This window comes from Sphaeramia orbicularis, chromosome 24 (assembly GCF_902148855.1).
Source record: "Sphaeramia orbicularis chromosome 24, fSphaOr1.1, whole genome shotgun sequence".
Lineage (NCBI taxonomy): Eukaryota > Metazoa > Chordata > Actinopteri > Kurtiformes > Apogonidae > Sphaeramia > Sphaeramia orbicularis.
In genome coordinates, this window is record NC_043979.1 from 34,255,834 (window position 1) to 34,272,985 (window position 17,152).

Consider the following 17,152-nt stretch of genomic DNA (forward strand, 5'->3'; position numbering starts at 1 on the left):
TGGAATTCAAATGGGGTCGCCTGAAATCTCTAGTAATTGATAAAAAATTCAAAAAAAAAATATTAATAAAAAATATACAGTGAGTTGATAGAGACAATCACAATACATAAAAGACATGACAAACTGTGAAGCTGAAACTGGTACTGTTTGTCTGTCAAATGTTCATTGTGGTCAGTTTCAGATGCTGCAGCTCTTTCATAATTCATAGTTTGAGTTCCTGTTTGTTCAGTATTAATTGTCAGCCTTGTAAATCCAAGCTGGACTGACTGTACATATCCTGACCAAGGAAAATGAAATTCTCACTTTGTGCAGTAATCTTCACCTGGATTTACTATCTCTGTCCATAATAACACTATTCTACAAGTAAAATGCTTCCATAATAAAAGTAGTTAAACTTTACCAAATTTGAGTCACTAATATAGAAAAATTAAGTCAAAAGTGGTAGTTGGTTGTAGTTTCTAAGACACAGTCTTGGACCAAAATGTGAAATTCTGAGAATTAATAAGAGAATGGGTTTTACTCAAAAGGAATGTTTGTCTCAGAGCTAGCAGATCTACCTCAAAACAGTGTCTGCACATGAAAATACATTCACTTTTCAGGTTCTTTCGAGTGGAACATTTATAAATCCATTGTATAAATGTACATAAACCAACATATATGTGTAATAACACACCATCATATATATTGAAAACATGAGCTAACCAGCACTTTTGTAATTTGTTTTCTGATTCGTCTTTTTAAGGTATATAATATTTAGCACATTTAATGTCTGAAGCAGGTATTTTCTGAGAAATTGTAGAGCAGTGTAATATACATAATAATATAGCCTATACCCTGGTTTCAGATGCTGCAGCTCTTTCATAATTCATAGTTTGAGTTCTTGTTTGTTCAGTATTAATTGTCAGCCTTGGAAATCCAAGCTGGACTGACTGTACATATCCTGACCAAGGAAAATCAAATTCTCACTTTGTGCAGTAATCTACACCTGGATTTACTGCTTCCATCCATAATAATATACATTATATAGACTAAATATCATCTAAAATTAATGTTTATTTGCAACATAGTATAGCAAACTATTACATGATCAAAAAGAAATTAATTTTAGCACAAAAAAGTCTCTGTTTTGAATGTCTGGGGTTGCCAGAAACTTGTGATGTTAAAATGGGGTCATGAGCCAAAAAAGGTTGGAAACCACTGGTTGAACCTGTGTTTTCCTCTGTTTGGCAGTGATAGTATGTGCTATCATTGATTCTAAGGATTATGACCAGACCGTACATTAACCTTCTGTTCTCTTCTGTGTTTTTCATAACCCTCTCTGTCCCCTCTCCTCTTACCAACACTGCCGTTATCTACATACCAGCCTATTGTATTTGTGTCAGACAGAGCGCGTGCCAACAAAGAAATCGAGCATGATGGCATTCAGGGAGAAAAGAGGAAGAAACGAAAGGTAATTTCTTTGTGTAACAGCACATCACACTGTTATAGTTCAACCACAAAATGCTGCTACTACTGCTGCTGCCGCTTCAGCGAAAAGCTCCGTCTGACCTTTGCCCTGTCATAATTCTGGGAGACTGACCGATATGAAATGCAATCTGGACCAGGTCAAATGACATCCATGGGAATAAAACATCGCATCTGATGCCTCAAATGACCTCATGTACTTTGGTTGCACCTGTTTTAGCGCGAGGCCTGGGGGTGTAACAGCCAAGTCCTTCATACTGGTATTTTGGTCATGTGCTGCTCTCCTGTGGCGCTGGAAGAAAACACATCATGTAGTTATTAATCATAAAACATAGACATGATTAGGGGCGTTAGAAAATATCGGTTCTGCAATATATCGCAATATTTCATTTCACAATACTGTATCGATATTTAAAAGTGCTATATCGATATTTTTAGGTATTTATTTAAATGCAGATATGGCAGAGGTTCATTTTTGTTTTTTGGTTTTCTTTATTGTTTTTATCTTATTTATTATAATTTAACACTGTTTTATTAAATAATGGTTATTTGAAGCATCCTAAAAGCACTTTTTACTGTTTGAGAAGCAGATGTTAGTTCCTTTGTAGGGACTGAACAAAAATAATGTTATGATGTTAGATATGAACTAATAGAATATGAACATTTGAACAGGATCTTAAACTGTAATGTCTGTAAAATATAATTTAAGTTTTAACACAGGAAGATTTTGTGATATAGCATTAGATCCTGTTGTGATCAAATAAAAATGTGTTTAGTATTTGCGCATATTTCTAGTGTAATTCAATTCTTCCAGGAAAAAAAATCTTAAAAAAAACAAACAAAAACCAATAAAAAAAAAAAGTCTTTTTAACAGTATCATGATATATCATAATATATTGTGATATATTGCTTCGTGATCCTAGTATTGTGATTTGTATCATATTGCCAGATTCTTGCCAATGCACGACTCGACATGATCATATGTAATAGAGAAGCTGTAATGTCTTTATTACATGCAACAGGGATGTTTTACTTTTACTCTCAAACTCTGGACGGTAGTATTTCCATTTTATGCAAATATGTCCAATTTTTTTGATGTATTTTTTTCAATTTTAGCAACTGGAGGAGATTTAGCTGTGATTTAGACAACATACACGCCACAACACAAATACAACAAGAAAAGCACTCAGAAAGAAAAGCACAGACCTCAGCCAAGGCCGACCAGTGGGGCCCCCCTGTGGACCCCCCTACCCCCAATCACCACCAAAATGTAATCATTTCTTCCTTGTGCCAGTATCAACATTTCCTGAAAATTTCATGAAAATCCGTCCATAACTTTGAGTTATCTTGTTAACAAACAAACAAACAGACAAACACGCACGCACACAAAGCAAAGTGATCACAATACCTCCTGGCTGAGGTAACAAATACAAAATACAAAAAACAAGTGGTGCCAGGCACAACAAACCCCGCCCCTCACATGTATTTCACCCATTATAAGTAAATGTGAAGATTAAAAAAAAAAATCATAAAAATGTCAACTTTGACATACCTTTCCCAAAATATAATAGCATCTATTCTGGGTCACTGGCAATCTATAAACCTAATTTGGTATGAATTCAAGTTACTGCTTTGCTGCTAGAGACATTTGAAATTTCGTCCATTATAAGAAAATGGGGGGGGGGGGGGGGGGGGTTAAAATTCATTAAAAATTTGAACTTCAACCTTCTGTTCCTATTCTGGGTCACTAGCAATCTATAAACCAAATTTGGTATGAATTCAACCAATAGTTTTGCTGCTACAGACATGTGAAATTTTGCACATTAACAGTAAATTGGGGAAAAAAAAAAGATTTTAAAAATTCATTAAAAATTTTTACTTTGACTTACTTTTTCCTAAAATGTAATAACATGTATTCTGGGTCACTGGCAAGCTATAAACTTAATTTGGTATGAACTCAACCAATAGTTTTGCTGCTACGGATATGTGAAATTTCGTCCATTAAATGTAAATGGGGAAAAAAAATATTTTAAAATTTCATTAAAATTGGAACATTGACCTACTTTTCCCAAAATCTAATCAGATCTATTCTGGGTCACTGGCAATTTATAAACCCAAATTAGTATGAATTCAACCAATAGTTTTGCTGCTACAGATGTGAATTTTCATGCATTATGAGTAAATTGGGGGAAAAAAAAAAGATTTTAAAAATTCATTAAAATGTTTTACTTTGACTTACTTTTTCCTAAAATGTAATGACATCTATTCTGGGTCACTGGCAATCTATAAACTTAATTTGGTACAAATTCAACCAATAGTTTTGCTGCTAGAGACATTTGAAATTTCACCCTTTATGGGGGAAAAAAAAGATTTTAAAAATTCGTAAAAAATTGAAACTTTGACATATTTTTCCCAAAATGTAATGGCATCTATTCTGCATTACTGGCAATCTATAAACCTAATTTGGTATGAATTGAAGCAATAGTTTTGCTGCTACAGATATGTGAAATTTTGTCCATTATATGTAAGTGGGGAAAAAAAGTATTTAAAAAAAAATCATAAAAATATGAACATTGACCTATTCTGGGTCACTGGCAATTTCTAAACCCAAATTGGTATGAATTCAACCAACAGTTTTGCTGCTAGAGTGTTAACAACCAAAGAAACAGTAATGGCAGGTAAGCAAGTTTCTTTGCATGTAACTTGATGGAAAGTGATGAAGTATGACAGAAAAAGATTTGAAGCATGAGTTTTGAATTGTAGCTGAATGTATTTTTCTTCTAGTATTTCTATTTCTATTGCTTTATTTGACAGGGACAGTGCTCATTCATCAACAGAAACATTAGAATTGACCCTCAGATATCCAATAGGACTAATTTTCACCCATTATTCCTGACTTGATGACAAAAGGCAGCCTAAAAGGAGAAAAAAAAGAGAAAAAAAAAGAAAATAGCATATTTAAGAAAAAACAAATACATGCACTTGGCTTTTCCTTGAGTATTACATTGGATGCAGCTTTATACTTTTTTTTTTTTTTTGCCTGTTCCTGTCCAGTGAAACCACGTGTCTCTAAACGTGTTGATACAAATGTCCACAAAGGATTAAATGTTCCGTTATGGGTTGAGAAAATCCTTTGGAAGTTAAATAAACTCTTGAATTAGATGGAAAATACATTGCACAATACTAAAAATACTCAAATGTAATGGTTTTATGGAATATGAGGCATCACTGTAGATTAAACCACCGACAAATTATATAACATGATAAATCAAATGTCTGATACACAGATATAAATGCAACCTTTATTCTAACTCAGAATTTATATTCAAGTGTAAATCTCATTTTCTAATAATGATCATTAAAACCTCTCAGCTTCGATGGAAAAATCTAATAATCTTATGGAATATGTTTATAATGCTGTAAAATAAAATCAACTTCAACATCTACTTTAGTTAAATGGAACATACACCCATAATATAGCAATAAAATAAATGTAAACAATTAACAGGGACTGTTTTACAGCCACATTTCATACTTTTAGTACATTTTACTGATAATACTTATGTGTTTGCCCTTATGTTTTGAGTTTTTATAATGACTGATGGCTCTCTTATTAATGCTTTCATCTTTCAAGGAGCGAAAACCTTACCTAGAGGAGGAGGAGACTGAAGAGGAAAAGCAGTTCAGAGCGATTTACAAGCAGATCGCTGGAGATGTGAGTAAAACATAGTGTTAGGAAGAATATTTGAGCATCATATTTAACCCAGAAAGACCCAGTGCTACTTTTGTGGCAGTTTCCAAATAATTCCAATGTATTTTTAACCTTTCCTAAGTGATTTATCACAGTTTACTCTGCTATTATTCTCTATATTTTGCATTTTTAAGTGAAAATCAGTTATTTTCCTGTATTTAATGTACTGGTCGTGTGGATGTTCATTAACCCTTTCATGCATGAATTATGAGACCCTTAATCAAGATTTTTTTCCTGAGTGTTTTTATTCTTCTTTAGGCATGGAAAAAAAATGTGCCTAAAGAAAATTTTCTCATGAACCTATTTTTCATGGAGTTGCAAAAATGTCCACTCAGCTGGACACCATGCTTTTCATTTTTGAAGCAAAGAAACATGTATTTACTGATATACTGTGTGAAAACTGTGAAATAAAACCATTTTTAATGCTTATTCTAGGTAATTCATTTCTCAGACAGAGGTAGTTGTTTGTTTACCTGCTTTACTAGTTTGTCTGATAAATGAATTATCTACAAAAATTATATGTGGAAGACAGTATGAACCTTTAGCAGACATTTTTAATACTACTAACCTGAAGTTTTGTCATATTGGAACATGCTAATACCAGTCACTACTCACTTCATGGAGATAATATGCAAAAACAAAAAAAGAAAAAAAAAGAAAAAAGGTCGTTTTTGACTAATTTTTAGGTGGTTTTTGGGTCATTTTGGGGTTGTTTTTAGGTAATTTTTGGGTGGTTTTCATGCATGATTTTTAGGTGGTGTTTACATGGATTTTAGCTGTTTTTTGGGTAATTTTTCTGGTGGTTTTTAGGTGGTTTTTGAGTAATTTTTAGTTGGTTTTGGGGTCATTTTTGGGTGATTTTTAGGTGGTATTTACGTGGTTTTTAGCTGTTTTTTGGGTGGTTTTTGGGTAATTTCTGGGTGGTTTTTGGGTGATTTTTAGGTGGTTTTTGGGTGATTTTTAGGTGGTTTTTGTGTAATTTTTGGGTGATTTTAGGTGGTTTCTTGCGTGATTTTTAGGTGGTTTTTTTGCATGATTTTTAGGTGGTGTTTACATGGATTTTAGTTGTTTTGGGGTAATTTTTGGGTGGTTTTTGAGTAATTTTTAGCTGGTTTTGGGGTCATTTTTGGGTGATTTTTAGGTGGTATTTACGTGGGTTTTAGCTGTTTTTTGGGTGGTTTTGGGGTAATTTTTGGGTGGTTTCTGGATGATTTTTAGGTGGTTTTTGTGTAATTTTTGGGTGATTTTTAGGTGGTTTCTTGCGTGATTTTTAGGTGGTTTTTTGCATGATTTTTAGGTGGTGTTTACATGGTTTTTAGCTGTTTTGGGGTAATTTTTGGGTGGTTTTGAGTAATTTTTAGCTGGTTTTGGGGTCATTTTCTGGTGATTTTTTTGGTGGTTTTTGTGTAATTTTTGGGTGATTTTTGGGTGGTTTCTTGCGTGATTTTTAGGTGGTGTTTACATGGTTTTTAGCTGTTTTGGGGTAATTTTTGGGTGGTTTTTGAGTAATTTTTAGCTGGTTTTGGGGTCATTTTCTGGTGATTTTTTTGGTGGTTTTTGTGTAATTTTTGGGTGATTTTTGGGTGGTTTCTTGCGTGATTTTTAGGTGGCATTTACGTGGTTTTTAGCTGTTTTTTGGGTAATTTTTGGGTGGTTTTTAGGTGGTTTTTGTTTAATTTTTAGGTGATTTTTGTGTGATTTTTAGGTGTTTTTTTGTATGATTTTTAGGTGATGTTTACGTGGTTTTTAGCTGTTTTTTGGGTAATTTTTCTGGTGGTTTTTAGGTGGTTTTTGAGTAATTTTTAGTTGGTTTTGGGGTCATTTTTGGGTGATTTTTAGGTGGTATTTACGTGGTTTTTAGCTGTTTTTTGGGTGGTTTTTGGGTAATTTCTGGGTGGTTTTTGGGTGATTTTTAGGTGGTTTTTGGGTGATTTTTAGGTGGTTTTTGTGTAATTTTTGGGTGATTTTAGGTGGTTTCTTGCGTGATTTTTAGGTGGTTTTTTTGCATGATTTTTAGGTGGTGTTTACATGGATTTTAGTTGTTTTGGAGTAATTTTTGGGTGGTTTTTGAGTAATTTTTAGCTGGTTTTGGGGTCATTTTTGAGTGATTTTTAGGTGGTATTTACGTGGGTTTTAGCTGTTTTTTGGGTGGTTTTGGGGTAATTTTTGGGTGGTTTTTGGATGATTTTTAGGTGGTTTTTGTGTAATTTTTGGGTGATTTTTAGGTGGTTTCTTGCGTGATTTTTAGGTGGTTTTTTGCATGATTTTTAGGTGGTGTTTACATGGTTTTTAGCTGTTTTGGGGTAATTTTTGGGTGGTTTTTGAGTAATTTTTAGCTGGTTTTGGGGTCATTTTCTGGTGATTTTTTTGGTGGTTTTTGTGTAATTTTTGGGTGATTTTTGGGTGGTTTCTTGCGTGATTTTTAGGTGGCATTTACGTGGTTTTTAGCTGTTTTTTGGGTAATTTTTGGGTGGTTTTTAGGTGGTTTTTGTTTAATTTTTAGGTGATTTTTGTGTAATTTTTGTGTGATTTTTAGGTGTTTTTTTGTATGATTTTTAGGTGATGTTTACGTGGTTTTTAGCTGTTTTTTGGGTAATTTTTGGGTGGTTTTTAGGTGGTTTTTGAGTAATTTTTAGCTGGTTTTGGTAATTAACAGGTTTTTTTTTTTTTGGTTGTGTTTTTTTTTTTTCATGTACAAATCAAAAGTTACTACTCAAAAATCACCAAATTCACCTAAAAATTACCCTAAAATCCCCTAAAACTTACTCAAAAACCACCTAAAAATCACCCGAAAAGGAAAGGGTTAAAGTTCAGATTAAAGTTGAGGGTTTTTATATCAAAAACACAGAAATCTAAAGAAAAAGACACTTTTTTCTGCAAAATATATAATTAACTGAACATTAAATAAGTGTCTCCATCCACTGTCACTGATCCAACTCCATGGGTTTTACTGGTGAATCAATGTTGTAGAAGATGACGGTGTTTCCACGGTAACTACGGAGCCTCTAAACGTCCAAATGGGTCATATCTGATGACCATGAAAAGATGACAAACTGCATTTTACACCAATTATTTACATGTATTGATAGGATTAATATTAATGGATCAACAGATATTAAACATTTTATATCAGTGAATGATTTTCAGATGTTTTGGTCTTTATGGGTTAATATGAAACACACTCGTCTCCCCCTCCCTCTATTCTTTAGGATATGCAGGTCTGTGCCAACGAGCTGAAAACCATCATGAAGAACGTCCTCTCCAAACGTGAGTCGACTCAGGGTCACATTCAGCTCTTTGTGTTTGAGTCGCTGGTGAATTAAAACACATGTCTGGTCCACAGATAATGAAATAAAGACAGAGGGTTTCAGTCTGGAGACGTGTCGGAGTATGATCGCCTTGATGGACGTATCCTTTACAATTAGAGAAAGTTATGAATGAAGAAGCCTAGTTTTAGATGCACAAAGCTCCCTGCACAGATGTACATTTTATTTTCATTTAACACGGTTTTTTCTAAGTTGCAGTTGTCATCACTTAGATCAGGGGTGTCAAACATGCGGCCTGGGGGCCAAATGCAGCCCGCCAAAGGGTCCAGTTCGGCCCCTGGGATGTTTTTGCCCAGTGCAAAAATTTCACAGTCTTGAATTGAATGAAGCAAAAAAACTTTTATCTTGAATTAAGGAAAAAATCATGAATTAAGCAAAAAAAAAAATCTTTAAGTAAAAAAAAATGAAAAAAATCCTCAATTAAGCCAAAAAAAAAAATCTTCAATTAAGTAAAAAAAATCTTCAATTAAGCCAAAAAAAAAAAAACAATCAAATTTAGCAAAAAATCTTGAATTAAGCAAAAAAAAAAAAGAAAAATCTTCAATTAAATTAAAAAAAATAAAATCTTGAATTAAGCCCAAAAAAACATAAATCTTCAATTAAGTAAAAAAAATCTTCAATTAAGCCAAAAAAATCTCAAATTTAGCAAAAAATCTTGAATTAAGCCAAAAAAAATCTTCAATTAAGCAAAAAATGTTGAATTAAGACAAAAAAATCTTCAATTAAGTAAAAAAAAATCTTAAAATAAGCTAAAAAAAAAAAATTCAATAAACCAAAAAAATCTTGAATTAAGCCAAAAAAAAATCTTCAATTAAGTAAAAAATAATCTTGAATTAAGCCAAAAAAAAAAATAAAAAATAAAAAATCTAGAATTAACAACTTAATTTTTTTCTTTTAGTGCAAAAAATAACATTAAATTATGAAAATATTTACATTTCCAAACTATCCTGTAACACTAAAATGTGAATAACCTGAACAGATATGAACCTGAAATGTCTAAAGAAAATTCAGCACAATTTTAATAATTTTTCTGCCTGTTCACGATATATATACATACATACACACACACATATATATATATATATATATATATATATATATATATATATATATATAGTACAGGCCAAAAGTTTGGACACACCTTCTCATTCTTCGCATTTTCTTCATTTTCATGACTATTTACATTGTAGATTCTCACTGAAGGCAACAAAACTATGAATGAACACATGTGGAATTATGTACTTAACAAAAAAGTGTGAAATAACTGAAAACATCTCTTATATTCTAGTTTCTTCAAAGTAGCCACCCTTAGCTCTGATGACTGTTTTGCACACTCTTGGCATTCTCTTGATGAGCTTCCAGAGGTAGTCACCTGAAATGGTTTCCTAACAGTCTTGAAGAAGTTCCCAGAGATGCTTAGCACTTGTTGGCCCTTTTGCCTTCACTCTGCGGTCCAGCTCACCCCAAACCATCTCGATTGGGTTCAGGTCCGGTGACTGTGGAAGCCAGGTCATCTGGCGCAGCACTCCATCACTCTCCTTCTTGGTCAAATATCCCTCACACAGCCTGGAGGTGTGTTTGGGGTCATTGTCCTGTTGAAACATAAATGATGGTCCAACTAAACGCAAACCGGATGGAATGGCATGTCACTTCAGGATGCTGTGGTAGCCATGCTGATTCAGGTTGCCTTCAATCTTGAATAAATCCCCAACAGCGTCATCAGCAAAGCACCCCCACACCATCACACCTCCCCCTCCATGCTTCACGGTGGGAACCAGGCATGTAGCATCCATCCGTTCACCTTTTCTGCGTCGCACAAAGACACGGCGGTTGGATCCAAAGATCTGAAATTTGGACTCATCAGACCAAAGCACAGATTTCCACTGGTCTAATGTCCATTCCTTGGGTTTCTTGGCCCAAATAAATCTCTTCTGTTTGTTGCTTCTCCTTAGCAGTGGTTTCCTAGCAGCTATTTGACCATGAAGGCCTGATTCATGCAGTCTCCTCTTAACAGTTGTTGTAGAGATGTGTCTGCTGCTAGAGCTCTGTGTGGTATTCATCTGGTCTCTAATCTGAGCTGCTGTTAATTTGCGATTTCTGAGGCTGGTGACTCAGATGAACTTATCTTCAGCATCAGAGGTGACTCTTGGTCTTCCTTTCCTGGGGCGGTCCTCATGTGAGCCAGTTTCGTTGGAGCGCTTGATGGTTTTTGCGACTGCACTTGGGGACACATTCAAAGTTTTTGCAATTTTCCGGAATGACTGACCTTCATTTCTTAAAGTAATGATGGCCACTCGTTTGTCTTTACTTAGCTGATTGGTTCTCGCCATAATATGCATTCTAACAGTTGTCCAATAGGGCTGTCAGCTGTGCATCAACCTGACTTCTGCACAACACAACTGATGGTCCCAACCCCATCAATAAGGCAAGAAATTCCACTAAGTAACCCTGACAAGGCACAGCTATGAAGTGGAAACCATTTCAGGTGACTACCTCTGGAAGCTCATCAAGAGAATGCCAAGAGTGTGCAAGGCAGTCATCAGAGCTAAGGGTGGCTACTTTGAAGAAACTAGAATATAAGAGATGTTTTCAGTTATTTCACACTTTTTTGTTAAGTACATAATTCCACATGTGTTCATTCATAGTTTTGATGCCTTCAGTGAGAATCTACAATGTAAATAGTCATTAAAATAAAGAAAATGCGAAGAATGAGAAGGTGTGTCCAAACTTTTGGCCTGTACTGTATATGATATAATATTTGACAGTCGACAAAAGCTTGGATCACTTATATTCTTGAAAAAACAAGTATTGCTAAGAATTCCCAAACACACCAAAGGCTGTAGGTTGTTTCTTATTATTTCTTTTTTCCATAACGGAGCTGTTCTCAGACCGATGGAACAGGAAAACTGAATCTTCAGGAGTTCAAACACTTGTGGAAAAAGATCAAGCAGTGGCAGGTTTGGCTGTTTTATCCAAACGTTCATTTACTGAACATATTATTTTATCAAATCTTTTACGTCTGACTGTCCGTGTCGTCTTGTTTGCAGGTGATCTTCAAACGTTACGACAAAAACAAATCCTGCAGCATCAGTAGTTTTGAGATGAGGAACGCAGTCAATGATGCAGGTGACACAAATATAAACCCATTCTCACTTTTCTTCCATGTTTTTCCCATTTTTTTTTTCAGTGACGTCTTATACCTGTGTGTATTTTCTAGACCAGGGGTGTCAAACATGTGGCCCGGGGGCCAAATGCGGCCCACCAAAGGGTCCAGTTTGGCCCCTGGGATGAATTTGCCAAGTGCAAAAATTCCACAGTCCTGAATTGAATTAAGCAAAAAAAAAATTTAGCGTGAATTAAGGAAAAAATCTTGAATTAAGCCAAAAACAAATATTCAACTAAGTCAAAAAAAAATCTTCAATTAAGCCAAAAAAAATTTCAATTAAGTTAAAAAAATCTTTAATTAAGCCAAAAAAAATCTCAAATTTAGCAAAAAATCTTGAATTAAGCCAAAAAAATCTTCAGTTAAGTAAAAAAAAAAAATCTTGAATTAAGACAAAAAAAATCTTCAATTAAGTTAAAAACAATCTTGAATTAAGCAAAAAAAAAAAAAATCTTCAATTAAGTAAAAAAAAATCTTGAATTAACCAAAAAAAAAAATCTTCAATTAAGTAAAAAAAATCTTCAATTAAGCCAAAAAAAAATCTCAAATTTAGCAAAAAATCTTGAATTAAGCAAAAAAAACCCAAAAACTTCAATTTAAAAAATCTTGAATTAAGCCAAAAAAAACACAAACAAAAAAAATCTTCAATTACGTAAAAAAAATCTTGAATTAAGCCAAAAAAATCTAGAATTAACAACTTAATTTTTTTTCTCTGTTTTAGTGCAAAAAAAAACATTAAATTATGAAAATATTTACATTTCCAAACTATCCTGTAACACTAAAATGTGAATAACCTGAACAAATATGAACAACCTGAAATGTCTAAAGAAAATTCAGCACAATTTTAACAATTTTATGGCCTGTTCCTCAGTGTTTAGTGTCTTTGTAGATCTGATCCATAATGCACATGGACAAATGAGAAGTGGAGGAATAATATTGTTAAAATTGCACTAAATTTTCTTACGTTTTTAAATTTAAATTTCATTTTTTTTCAGGTTTTTTTTTTTTTTTTTGGATAATTTATAAAAGTAAGTATTTTTATAATTTAAGTTTTTTGTTTTGTTTTTTACACTAAAACAAAGACAAAAATTTGGAGCTGTCATTATTTATAAGTTATTCTGTTATTTTTTCTGGTCCGGCCCACTGCAGATCAAATTTAGTTGAACTGAACCGAAATGAGTTTGACACCCCTGGTCTAGAACCTCTTCCATACAAACTTCAGTGAAATATAATGTATTTTAATTTCTCTCCACTCAGGGTTCCACCTCAACAAACAGTTATACGACATCATAGCCATGCGTTACGCAGACGAACACCTGAACATCGACTTTGACAGTTACATCTGCTGCTTTGTGAGGCTAGAGGGCATGTTTAGTAAGTAAAAACTACAACAGATCCTGTGAAAATAACGTGAAAATACAACCAGACTGACGACATCACACTGTTGTTTCTCTTACAGGAGCTTTTAACGCCTTCGACAAAGACGGAGATGGAATAATTAAACTAAACGTCCTGGAGGTAACTTGGTTTGAGTGTCTTTTAAAGAACGGGCAGATTAATCAATGCTTAAACCACGATTTACAATTTATATCAGCAGAACTCAGCTCTAACTAAGATTATTATCATTAACGAAAACTAACGAAATAACGAAAACTAGAATTGAAAAAACATTTTCGTTAACTGAAATAAATAAAAGCTATAATTAAAAGAAAAAAACGATAACTAACTGAAACTGTATTGTGTGCTTATAAAACTAACTAAAACGGATAAAAATTATGGATAAAATTCCCTTCGTTTTCGTCTTTGTCGGATTGATACGAAATCGCTTTATTTCCCTCAAGCAATTTTAACGGCTAGCACCATATGATATTTAACGATTCGTCACTTGTGGTTTCCAGTCGTCTTCTGGGCCCCACTCTACCTGGAAACATGGAGACTAAAGTTGGGAGAAAGCAGCAGAGTCCTGTCTGGGATTTATGTGAATATGACAGAGAAGAGAAAAGATACGACAAAACTAAAATTAAACTAAAACTAAGCATTTAGAAAATAACAAAAACTAAGAAAAACTAGCAAACCTAAAAAAATCTTGGATAAGCATTTTTTTTATGTGATGTGTAGAAATTGAACTGTACATGTAACAGAAGTTTTGTAAATTGTGCTTTTCCAAATAAACAAAGAATTTAAAACAAAACAAAACAAAAAAAAACCTAGCAAACCTGCTGTAAAAACTAATTAAATAACTGAACTAGAAGCACTCGGAGAGCGCAGACCTCCACCAAGGCTGATCAGTGGCCCCCCCCCCGTGGGCCCCCCCACCCCCGATCACCACCAAAATTTAATCATGTCTTCCTTATCCCATTTCCAACAAACCCTGAAAATTTCATCCAAATCTGTCCGTAACTTTTTGAGTTATGTTGCACACTAACGATCAGTGGCCCCCCCCTCGTGGGCCCCCCCACCCCCGATCACCACCAAAATTTTATCATTTCTTCCTCATCCCATTTCCAACAAACCCTGAAAATTTCATCCAAATCTGTCCATAACTTTTTGAGTTATGTTGCACACTAACGGACAGACAAACAAACAAACAGACAGACAAACAAACAAACCCTGGCAAAAACATAACCTCCTTGGCGGAGGTAATTAGAGAAAAAAAAGTCAAAACTAAATAAAACTAAACTATAATGAAAAATCCAAAACTATTAGAACCTTGGCTCTGACTTTTCAACTGGAATGACTGATTTTGAGAGAAAATAGGTCAAAAATGAAAAGAGAGCTACATTTATTCATTGACATTTCATATTTTGTGTGTGTAAGACAGTGGTTCTCAATCTGTTTCTGTCGGGCCCCCCTTTGGAGCAAGAAAAATCTCCAAGCCCCCCTCAACCCCAACAACATTGTACCTGTGGTGCAATTATTACTTTTATTGAAAGAAACATCAATATCGTAAGAATACTTTTTGCTTTTCCTTGAATAATTTGTAGTGCAAATTAAAAATAACGTAGATTTTTGATTGAACAATACAAATGAACTCAACAAGACTGCTCCCTGAGACATTATTTTTCAAAATAAAAATAGGAAATGTGTAATTATCTTACAACTATGACAATAAGGTATTTTTTTTTTTTAGAACAAACACATTTTGGTAACAATTAAGTAAAAAAAAATCTTGAATTAAGCAAAAAAAAAAAAAAAAAAATAAATCTTCAATTAAGTAAAAAAAATCTTGAATTAAGCCAAAAAAAAAAAAAAAAAATTCAATTAAGTAAAAAAAAAAAATCTTCAATTAAGCCTAAAAAATCTCAAATTTAGCAAAAAAATCTTGAATTTTTGGTAACAAAGATGAACATTTTAACAATATCAGTGGCTGCAATGAGCCTGTTTACGTTGCACATCTGAGAACATCAAAGTGCAAACTGAACAAACTGTGCAAAAACAGAAACATTGCACATTTTTCTTTTCCAGTCCAATCCTTGTCCACTCTCCAAACCTAAACTCTTTGTGTAGTCTAGTGACAGATCACCATGGCAGTAGATTTGTTTGTTGAACGTCCCTAAAATGAGTCCAGAATACTCCAACACTAAAACATTCGCTCCACCTGCTACATGTTCGAACCTGAAGAAAAAATAAACACCTAGGAATGATCCCATGCCCCCCCGGGGGGGCCCGCCCCACTTTTTGAGAAACACTGGTGTAAGATAACGTTATTTACCCAAAATAAAATAACTTATTTGCTGCCTAACATATCCCATCTGCTGACAGGTCCCATTGGAATAAAATAATCAAAATTAATACGTCTCCTATCAGTGATGAGAATATTATTGGTGGAAGTTACTCGCAATATTTAATTAATTTAATTTAGTCCATTACCACTTTTCAGTTCAATATTTCCCCAACATCTAATAACAAATATCTATAATATAATATATTGATATACTGTACATCACAGGCGTCAAACATGCGGCCCAGGGGCCAAATCCGGACCGCCAAAGGGTCCAGTCTGGCCCCTGGGATCAATTTGGGAAATGCAAAAATGATACTGAAGATATGAATCATTTTAGTTCAGGTTCCACATTCCGACCAATTTAATCTCCAGTGGGTCAGATCAGTAAAATTCTATCAAAATAACCTATAAATACTCACAAATCCAATTTTTTTCCTTAATAAATGTAAACATTTTCATGTCATTTTACTGTATCTACACTAAAACAAACTAACATTTCACAAAAATGCAAAAAACCTGAACAAATATGAACATTTTGAAATGTCTGAAGTGTCATTTTACCAATATTCTGTTTGTTATTAAATGTTTCGTGTATTCGTTGATCCACTGTATATTGTAATTTAATGTGTATATGATAAACTGAGACATAATATTGTTAAAACTGCACTTCAGAAATTTCAGTTTGTTCATGTTATTCACATTGTTTTAAAGGACAGTTGGCAGATGTAAACAGTCTCACTGTATAATTTTACTTTTTTCACTCTAAAACATAGAGGAAAGTTTGGAGTTGACATTATTTATATATTATTATGTTATTATTTCACTGGTCCGGCCCACTGCAGATCAAATTTGGCTTAATGTGGCCCCTGAACTAAAATGAGTTTGACACCCCTGCTGTACATCTTCTGCAAAAAAAAAAAAAAAAAAAAAAAACTTTCCTTCAAACACTGTCCTTCACAACCTCCCTCTCTAAGCAGGAAGTGAGGTCAACATTGTGATGTAGTGTTCTGATGGCCACAAGGGGGCTCCAAACAATGAATAAAACACCCAACAGTCTATTGAGTCTAGGACTATTTATTTATTGTCCCTTGTATTATATCATTACATCATGTTTTTATCATGCTTCTACCAGGTTTTATATTGGCATTTTTAGTGATATTTGATGATTTTTTTTTTTTTTTTTTTAATTATTTATTTTTAGTCTGTTTTAACCATGATCAGTGAACTGCTGGGAGTACCTGTTCATGTCTTTTGACTGTGCTGTTTTTAACCCTTTCATGCATAGTGGTCACTACAGTGGACAGCTATTCTACAGCTGTTCTTCTGTATATTCATGGGTTTTGTTGTTTTAGTTCACATCAGCTAACACAGTGGACGCTTATACATAATCCCATAAACTGCAATTCATCCCATTACTGTAACTTTGCTGTTCTTGATAAACCTGATCTGCAGTAACATATTTTAGTGTAAATCAACTGTTATATGTTAGACAAAAAGTTGTTTTTTTTGCATATTATCTCCATGAAGTGAGTAATAACTAGCAGTAGAATATGTTAAAATGTGAGAAAACATCAGATTAGTCGGACTAAAATCTTTTCTTTTGTTTTTATCTCACTTTCTGATATTGGGTTTTAAACACGTTTCTTTACTTCAAAAATTAAACGCATGGACATTTTTGTAACTTCATTAAAAAAAACTCAATTGCTTTTTTTTTCATGCCTAAG

At 33.6% G+C, this 17,152-nt stretch overlaps 1 protein-coding gene across 2 annotated transcripts in view; it reads left to right on the plus strand.

Annotated features, from left to right (window-relative positions):
• capn3b (calpain 3b) overlaps window positions 1–17,152 on the plus strand; it is a 42,415-nt gene that overhangs the window by 23,870 nt on the left and 1,393 nt on the right. For both annotated transcript variants that reach the window (XM_030128174.1, XM_030128175.1), the window contains 8 exons: window positions 1,364–1,450; window positions 5,099–5,179; window positions 8,425–8,482; window positions 8,559–8,623; window positions 11,430–11,498; window positions 11,589–11,667; window positions 12,962–13,078; window positions 13,164–13,222. In XM_030128174.1, coding sequence (XP_029984034.1) covers window positions 1,364–1,450; window positions 5,099–5,179; window positions 8,425–8,482; window positions 8,559–8,623; window positions 11,430–11,498; window positions 11,589–11,667; window positions 12,962–13,078; window positions 13,164–13,222 — 615 coding nt within the window. The remainder of the gene's footprint in view (window positions 1–1,363; window positions 1,451–5,098; window positions 5,180–8,424; window positions 8,483–8,558; window positions 8,624–11,429; window positions 11,499–11,588; window positions 11,668–12,961; window positions 13,079–13,163; window positions 13,223–17,152) is intronic.